At 41.5% G+C, this 9574-nt stretch overlaps 2 protein-coding genes across 2 annotated transcripts; both read right to left on the bottom strand.

The window, feature by feature from the left end:
- Positions 1 to 8189: 8189 nt before the first annotated feature.
- LOC132314783 (uncharacterized) lies at positions 8190 to 8801 on the bottom strand. Its single transcript, XM_059813604.1, has one exon. The coding sequence runs from the start codon at positions 8799 to 8801 to the stop codon at positions 8190 to 8192; it is 612 nt and encodes a 203-aa protein (XP_059669587.1).
- Positions 8802 to 8881: 80 nt separating this feature from the next.
- LOC132314782 (uncharacterized) lies at positions 8882 to 9310 on the bottom strand. Its single transcript, XM_059813603.1, has one exon. The coding sequence runs from the start codon at positions 9308 to 9310 to the stop codon at positions 8882 to 8884; it is 429 nt and encodes a 142-aa protein (XP_059669586.1).
- Between the last annotated feature and the right edge of the window lie 264 nt (positions 9311 to 9574).

Genomic DNA, 9574 nt, shown 5'->3' with positions numbered 1-9574 from the left:
AATTACTCCCTGGCGCTAAGCCTGAGGGGAAGTTTGCTGAATCGGATACTTAGGGTCTGTGATACCCCCAGATTTTTGGATGCGGGTTGGCTAGGCCCACACCCGACTACCCGAGGATATCAAACAAATTAGCAATAATCGAACACAGAATATAATTAAGATAAACATGAGTAAATAAAATTCGCTGGAAAGAAACTAAATGCAAATCCTTTATTGAAAACTTCAGAATAAATCTTATAAATAAGAACTAGTCTGTTACATCCAACTTCTCCAATTATAATACAATTCGGGAATCCATCTGGTGGACCCCTAATCAAAAGCCAATACTGGAAAGCGAACAACTAAAAAGAAGTCCACTGCTAAACCATGAAAAACCCCTTACATCGTCGGTAGAATGAGTAGTCATCTCTGCTCGGCACGAACAAGCTCTAAGACCTGGAACCGTCCGTTACCTGAAAAATAATAGTGGGTCAGGCCCACGAACAAGTTCTATCCTAACTACAATCCAAACAGAGACCCGATACGCAGATACATCCTAGACGTCTCAAACATATCTATATAGTCCGTAATAGATAAACATATATCCACACTACAGGACTCTCACCAACTATGCTGAGGGTCTCAACCTAAATAGAAGGTAACATGCAGTACGCACCTAAGTGGGCATGACTACCTAAGCCTAACAGGGTATACCTCAACCAACATAGCTAGCTACGCATCCTACTGTATATACGCACCCTAACCGTCGACTATGAGACTCAAGCTCAAATCGCGGTACCATAATTTATATATATAAATTCCCATCCAAACCAATGTGGTGCCGCTCAACTGATTCGTTGCCATTACACGACATAAAATTAGGATTTATTGTTTTAATTAAACTCCTATCCATTCTAGGTGATACATGCACCCTAACCGTTGACTTTAAGACTAATGCTCTTGTTACGGTAACATAATGATATATTTAAAATCCATTCACATTTATCCATAAGAAATTCAGTAAGTCGTTCAGCTTATTCAACTGCACAAACTTAAGTATTTAGGGTGGATTCTGTTTTAATCATCCGAACCCTTATTCCAGTATAGGTAGGACTTTAGCAACTGGTTCTGTCCAAACCTAGTATGACACCGTCCCATACCGGTTCATACAATCCTCCATATCCATGTAATTGACAGACATATAATAATTCAGCAATTAAATCCACGATCATGTAACAATTACAGACTATTAATAATAGTTCAGCAATTAATATCCAAAAACAAATCCATCCATGTAATTAAACGAGACAAAGTTTAGTAACTCATTAAGTTAAAATCCAGCATCCATCCCGTTAATTGACAAAAAATATAAATATAATTCCTCAATTAATTCCACGCCAAGCATTGAATTAGATTTATAAAGCCTAAGTACTGGTTCAGCAATTTAAATCCAAATCCTAACCCAAATAATTGCAGTGTAATGCTTAATATTACAGCAATTGTAATTCAAATCTTACATCCATGTATTGCAGAAAAGAATTTAATATCTTAACCAATAATGTCCAAACTATACATAGACCAAACTTGTTAATTAAATGGTCCTAGCATGCCACCAAAAATTAAGATTTATAATTATAATAATATTTCGTTAAATTGCTAAAGTTTATTTAAGTAATTAAGCTCATTCCATCCGTTAACCGCCTGTACTGTTATATACTTTTCTACGGTTAAATTCATGAGTACTAAGACCTTAATTTATTAAAGATAGCATGGTATAATGTTTGGAATCCATGTTCCAACTCTTTATAATTTTTAGACACAGTTTGCACAGTTAAATCCTTTCGATCCGCTAAATCCGTAAACTGCCTGCGACTTGCCTTAGATTTTCCTACGGTTTAAAACATTAGCATATAGTTAAATTAATACACCCTAAGGCTTAAAAACTTCATGAATTAATTTTTAAAAACCTTTCCCTAACTCAACACAGTTCAGAAAGTCTAATTTGAACTCAAACAGTGCCAAAAATATCAAACAGTGCCTTAACACTAACCACAGAACGTAAAAGAAAAGTGGAGCCGGCTCTAGACAAGTTTAGCAGGCTCCAAAACACTTTGGAGCCGGCTCCTATACTCTTGGAGCCGGCTCAATGAAGGGGGAGCCGGCTCCCAACTTCCTGGAGCTGGCTCTCACCTCATTTGAGAGCTCCGTTCCCCTTTTTGCTCCGGCACCGACCCTCTGCTTCATCTCTGGCATATTTCTACCATTCAGTTGATTTATAAAATGATTCTAAGGGTTCTAGGAGTATCCAGTAACATCTTAAACATTAGTTACACTAGTGGGCATCATTGAAAAATCTTAGAACACTTACCAAATAGAATATGCTTAAAGACTAACACTGAAACTCAATAAGCACAAACTGAAACAGATTAAATTGCAACACATAATTAAATAAGATAAAACTGACCCCATGAGTTTTATATAACCCCAGTAGCGCTCCTCTATTTTATATTCAATGGTTGCAAACAAATACAGAGATTAAACGTGCTACCGATTTAGCATGCGTACAGATTTAATAGTGAAACCAAACTTAAAAATAAAATGATTTCAGTTTAATTTCAACCCCTATAGATAATTAATTTATCATATACTAAGCATGCACGATCCGTTTAATATCCTGGAGAACAGCTATGAATGCACAGAACACAAGCCAAAGGGAGAGAGACAGAATAGAACTTGCCTCTGTAACTTTAGTTTACCGTCCTCTGTCCAGACTTTCCGGTGACCTCTTGACTATCATCCACTCCATTGTTGCCCTAGGTTCAACCCATGAGCAGCATCACTTCCTCCTCTCCTTGGTTCAGCCTTAATTCTTGGCCAAAACCCTCGTCTCCTCCTCTGTTTTCCTCACCATCTCTCTCTGTTCCCTCTCTGTTCTCTCTCCATTATATTGTACATGTATAAGGTTTCCACCCTTTGAAGACCATAGCAGTATATATATATATAAGCCTCAAGAAACCCTAAACCCAAATCCTAATCCACGATGGAAAACTTAATTCTAGTCGGCGTGAGATGTACCAAACTCAAACCCTAATTAACATTACAATTAAATACAAAATTTAAATTTAAATCAAATGGAAACAAAAAATAAAACAATTAAGCACCTAGCCACATAAATACTAAAAATAATTAAAATAAATAATGAAAACAATAAAATAAATATTAAAATTCCAATTATAACCCTTACAAAATCAGGGGTATTACAGGGTCCGTAGCGAATGAATTACTCACTGGCGCTGAGCCTGAGGGGAAGTTTGCTGAGCCGAACACTTAAGGTCCGTAGCAGATAGATTACTCCCCGGCGCTGAGCCTGAGGGGAGGTTTGCTGAACCGGACACTTAGGGTCCATAGTAGATGGATTACTCCCTGGCGCTGAGCCTGAGGGGAAGTGTACTGAACCAGACACTTAGGGTCCGTAGCAGATGGATTACTCCCCGGCGCTGAACCTGAGGGGAAGTGTGCTGAGCTGGACACTTAATGTCCGTAGCGAATGAATTACTCGCCGGCGCTGAGCCTGAGGGGAAGTTTGCTGAACCGAACACTTAGGGTCCGTAGCGAATGAATTACTCCCCAGCGCTGAGTCTAAGGGCAAGTTTGTTGAGTCGGACACTTAGGGTCCGTAACAGATGGATTCCTCCCCGATGCTGAGCCTGAGGGGAAGTTTGTTAAACCAGACACTCAGGGTTTGTAGCGAATGAATTACTCCCCGGCGCTGAGCCTGAAGGGAAGTGTGCTGAGCCGGACACTTAGGGTCTATAGCGAATGAATTACTCCCCGACACTGAGCCTGAGGGGAAGTGTGCTGAACCATTCGTTTATGCATTTTTTTTTTTTTAATAACCTATCATGAGGCCGAAGATTCAAAAATGATAGGAGGCCAAGAAAGCGAGTAATAGTGACTGGGAAGTTTCCTATTCGTTTATTTTGGAGACTTTCTTCCAATGAGATTTTCTTCTTGGCGATCGAATGTGGTGGATTATGTATATATCAACTGCATCCCTTTTCTACTTCTATTCGATGTGGGACATAGATTAAATTTCGTCAAATATAGGTCAATAATTCAAGCTTCACAAAAAGGTCAGTGTAAGGAATGCCTCTGGTATTAGGCTTGGCCGTTTTCAATACCAGTGGGCCCTTCTTACACTGCATTCAACTATTTTAATATTTCCATATATAACGGAATGCAAAACGTACTTTCTTATCGATCTGGGATAAAGAGCTTTAAATATGGGCCAGAACTTGAGTTTAAAAAGAATCATTGTGAAGAATGTCTTTTGATATCTTGGTTTTGGCATTACTTCGTGGTATAAAAATTGCATAATACGTCTTAGCATATAAAAATTGCATAATGTGTACACACAAAAATGCATAAAAATTATTGTAGGGTACTGGTATAGCCCCCATTTTTACGGAAAGAAAGAAATGAAACAGAATTGTATCCCACACCGAATATGATAGAAGCAATATAAAGAAATAAATTGACTGACAGTGGGCATAAGCAGCCTTATTTGGGTGAAGAAATTCTTGCAAAATTGACAAACTTATCTAATGGTAGTACCTTTTAAGGTGTATCGCATTCCAATGACGCGCAATGGGACGTCCGTCAGCTTCAGCTAAATAGTATGCTCCCTTCCCCACTATTTCGGTAATCCTATAGGGTGCGATCCAATTAGGTTCTAGCTTCTTTACATGAGTTGTCTCTTACTTCAAAACCCAATCGCCTACCACGAAGCTTCTGAACCTGACGCTTTTGTTATAGCTGTTGCGCAACTATTGTTGGTACGAAGCAAGCCTAATTGCTGCAGTATCCCTCTTCTCATCCAGGAGATCGAGGCTGTGTTCAAGCTGCTGCCCATTGTTTTCTTCAAGTAAAAAGAATGTCTGAAGGGTTGGAACTGCCGCCTCGGTTGGGATTACAGCTTCGGAACTGTAGGCCATGGCAAATGGACTTTCCCTGGTGGGCCGCCGTGGAGTGGTCCGGTAAGCCCAAAGCACCTGGGGGAGATTCTCGTACCATTTTGTTTTTGAGTTTCTCCAATTTCTTCTTTAAACAACTGAAATTGGTTCGGTTAGTTATTTCAGCCTGCCTATTCCCTTGTGGATGACTGACTGCAGCCAGCTTTTGTACAATTCCATGTTCGGCAAAGAATTTTCTTGTACTCTTATTATCGAGGTTTTTACCATTGTCCATCATAATGACTTTTGGTACCCCAAACCGGCAAATGATGTTGTTCCAAAGGAAGTTTTTTACTTGCTCATGGGTCACACTTGAATAAGCCTCGGCTTCCACCCATTTTGTGAAGTAGTCTGTAGCTAGCAGTACATATTCCTTTTGTTCCATGGTCTTGGGTAAAGGGTCCACCATATCAATCCCCCACTGTGCAAATGGCCATGGATTTGCCATTGCGTGCAAATCTTCGGCAGGTTGGTGCTTCATTGGACCTTGGCGCTGACATTTATCACATCTCCGGGCGTACTCTTCAGCATTCTGAGCCAAGTATGGCCAGAAGTAACCTTGAGCTAGAACCTTATGTGCGAGGGATCTGCCCCAGAATGGTTACCGCAATCTTCGTCATGAATTCGCTTCAATACTACAAGAGCCTCAGTGGGGCTTAAACATTTCAGGTAAGGACCTGAAAATGACTTCCGGTACAATTGGTTATTGATGATGGCATATTTAGCTGCGGTGAGTTCCATGCTTGAGGTAGGCTTCCAATGGATCAATCCAGCATGGCTCTCGCGGAATGACTGGGATCACCATTACCTCTTGCCGAGGGTTGATGCTAGGTTCGTCCAAGATGTCAATTAGCACAATCCGAGTTAGATCTTCATTTGTGGATGACGCTGCTGTGGCCAATTGATCCACTTCAGCATTCTCAACACGAGGTACCTGGTAGAATTCGATTTGATTGAATTCTCGTGTAACATTCTCCACAACTTCTTTGTATACTTTCATCCTTTCTTCTTTGGGATGATACTGACCTGTCACTTGATTTATAACAAGTTGTGAGTCACTAAAAACTTTTAAACACCGTACCTGAAGTCGGCTGGCCAATCGAAGACTAGCAAGTAAAGCCTCATATTCGGCCTCATTGTTAGTAATAGGGAAATTCAAGCAAATTGACTGCAGTAATTTGGTGCCTTCGGGTGTTAATAAAACAACCCCAACTCCTGCATTTGTTTGCTTCGATGAGCCATTAACCCGAAGTTCCCACTATGGTTCAGGGAGTTCTGGTAATTCGGGAGTATCCTCATATTCGAGGAGAAAATCTACTAATACTTGTCCCTTATGTGACACCTTCAGCTCATTGGTTATATCGAAAGAACTGAGCTCGATGGCCCATTTGGTAATTCTTCCAGATAAATCTGGCTTAGTGAGTATACCCCGTATAAGGTAATTGGTTAGTACCACGATGTTATAAGATTTGCAATAATGCCAAAGCTTCCTCTTTGCATAAACCAAAGCTAGGATGATTTTTTCTGCTTTGCTAGATCGTGTCTCTGCATCCGTCATTGTCTTACTTGTGTAGAAGACTGGATATTGATTCTTTCCTTCTTCTTTGATTAACACTGCACTTGTCGCTATACTAGAAATTGCTAAATACATAATAAGAATTTCTCTAGGTTTTGGAGCGGATAGAATTGGAGGTTCGGCCATATAACGTTTCAACTGATTGAGGGCCCTCTGCTGCTGAGGTCCCCATATATCCTTGTTCTTAGATCTTATGGCATCGAAGAACGGTTTGCACTTATCTGATAATTGAGATATAAACAGGCTGAGAGCTGCGATCCGACCGATTAAAACTTACACCTCCCTACGAGTTTTTGGTTCTTGATTTTGCATGAAGGCCTTTGCCTGAGCCGGGCTTACCTCTATCTCTCTTTTGTTCACAATATGGCCGAGGAATTGACCTGATGACACTGCAAAGGAACATTTGGAAGGATTCAGCTTCATGTTGTACTTCTTCAGAGTATTGAAGACTTCCTGGAGGTGCTTCGGATGGTCTTTCTTCTTCACACTTTTGACCACCATGTCATCTATATATGCTTCAACCTTCTTTCCTAACAAATTATCGAAGATCTTGTTAACAAGGCGTTGATAAGTGGCCCCAGCATTCTTCAGCCCAAAGGGCATGACCCTGTAACAATAAGTGCTATTTTCTGTAATGGAAGCAGTTTTTTCCTCATCTTCTGGATTCATAGGAATCTGATTATATCCTGAGTACGCATCGAGGAATGTAAGCCTCTCGTAGCCAGTAGTAGCATCAACCATCTGGTCTATCTTTGGCAAAGGGAAGCTGCCTTTAAGGCAGGCTTTGTTAAGGTTGGTATAATCTATGCAAACCCTTCACTTCCTATTCTTCTTTTGGACGACCACCAAGTTTGACAGCTATTGTGGATATTGCACCTTTCGGATGAAACTTGCTTACAACAGCTTGTTCACTTCTTCAACTGTAATGTGATTGCGTTCAGGGGCAAATCTTCGGTGTTTCTGCTTAACTGGTTTGAACTCCGGATCCACCTTCAGGCTATTGCAGGAGACTAAAGGGTCGATTCCTACCATGTCCGAATGATCCCAGGCAAAAGCATCTGCATTGCTTCGAATGACATCGATTAATGCTTCTTTCTCTTCAAATATGGAGGAAGAGCCTAAATAAGTGACCTTCTGGGGGTCGCCGAGGATAACTTCTATGGCTCCGAGGATCTCCTTGGTAGGCTTCGCAGCTTCTTCTTCCTCTTATACCTTAAAATACTTGGGCAGTGGGCTCTGTAATTGCTATTTGGGTGTATCCCTGGGAGTCACTCCTGGTTGAGGCTGTTTTGACATCTTCTTTGCTTCAGCCTGTGTCAGCATATAGCATTCTTTTGCAGCGAGTTGATCTCCCCATAGATTAATAACCTCTTTTCCATCTGGAGATAAGCACCGCATCACCTGATGAAGGGTGGACAGGACTCCATTCATTCGGTGTATCCAGCCTCTTCCCATGATGAGATTATAGGAATGATGAATCTCTGTTATAACAAAGTTCTCCTTCAGAATCATCTTTGTCGTGGTTACGGATAAGTCAATAACCCCAAGGGATCTACTTTTGTGCCATCGAACCCCATCAATGGGCTGAAAGTAGGTCGAATTGATGATGACGGGATCTCTAGCTATTCAAAGACCGCCTTTGTGATGATGTTGGCATTACTCCCTAGGTCTATCAAAACCCTCTTAATCATGTAATTCGACACTAAGAGACTGATGACTAATGGATCCTCGTGGGGAAGTTGAACTTTGGATAGGTCGCTATCGCCAAATCCAATACTGATGCTGCCCGAAGCGATAGCATTGACCGAGGATAACTTTCTAAGCTTATGGGCTGCCCTCAATCTGGATCTGTATACCTCCTCAGACTCTTGATCATCTTCAGATCTACCATGTATTGCATGAATAACTTTTACTTGATTACCATCTACCTTGCGAGGGTAGACCTCGCGGGGCTTCACATACTCCTTTGTTGTGAGATGATCTGCCAACTCACCTCTAGCTATCATGTTCTCCACTTGTCGCCTAAGGGATCTGCAATCATTGGTTGAATGCCCATAATCTCGATGATAAGCGCAATACTTGTTTTTGTCCCTCTGTTCCAAGGGTTGCTTCATTGGCTGCGGGGTTGTGAACTTTATCTTATTCTTTTGGAAAAGCCGAGCCAAGGTAGTTCGGAGAGGTGTAAACCCTTCCTCTATCCTTTGCCTCTTCTCAGGTGCCTGGGTGATTGGCATTGAGGTGTGCTGGCTTTTCTGGATTTTTGAATTTGGAGTTCTCTCCCGAGGCTTGTTCTCCAATGTCACGGGGTGGCGTGCTACGCTCGGTGGGCTACATTCTCTTCGAGCCAGATGTAGATCTGGGACCTGGCATTGAGAGTCTGCATGTCGGGAGGAGAATATTTGACCAAGGAAGTATGAAACTTCATCCCCTGAATCATTGCAAGTTTGAATGTTTCTGTTGCAGTCGTAGGATGACAATCTGCTATTTCCGAGGCTTCCATGTTGAATCTGGATAAGAAATCCTGCAGTGTTTCCTCTTTCTTTTGCCTTCCGGTGAAGAGGCTAGCAATATTCTTCTTTTGCTTCTTACTTCCACAGTATTGTGCTAGGAACATGGTGCGCAGAGTTACGTAATCTGGGATGGACTTGTGTGGCCTATTCCTGAACCACTCTAGTACAACTCCTGTCAAACTGGTAGGAAAAACTCTGCATATCCAAGGATCATTACGGTCGTCCAAAGCCATCTTTTGGGAGTAATGATCCAGGTGCCGAGAAGGATCTCCCGTACTGTCAAACTAAGTAAAAGAAAGCATGGTAAATTTCTTGGGCCTCTCAACTATATACACATCGTCAGTGAAAGGAGTCTTCACCAGGGAGTTTTTGTGCTCTCTGGCCATCTCAGCAGGTGTCTGAATCTTCAGGAGTCTTTTCTCATCAAAGACATCCTGTACACCAGCGCCATCTGGAATACCATTGGACCATACCGTAAGCTTATGGCTAGACTCGGC

The sequence above is a fragment of the Cornus florida genome, unplaced genomic scaffold (genome assembly GCF_030987335.1).
Source record: "Cornus florida cultivar Cherokee Brave unplaced genomic scaffold, ASM3098733v1 CherokeeBrave_3.0.0_Hap2_Chr06, whole genome shotgun sequence".
In the NCBI taxonomy this organism is placed as follows: domain Eukaryota; kingdom Viridiplantae; phylum Streptophyta; class Magnoliopsida; order Cornales; family Cornaceae; genus Cornus; species Cornus florida.
The sequence above is the reverse complement of the archived record's forward strand: the minus strand, read 5'-3'. Positions and strand labels throughout refer to the sequence as shown.

Excerpts from the sequence above, each read along its gene's own strand:
- LOC132314783 (XM_059813604.1), bottom strand. The coding sequence starts at position 8,801 with ATGCCAATCACCCAGGCACCTGAGAAGAGGCAAAGGATAGAGGAAGGG.
- LOC132314782 (XM_059813603.1), bottom strand. The coding sequence starts at position 9,310 with ATGGCTTTGGACGACCGTAATGATCCTTGGATATGCAGAGTTTTTCCT.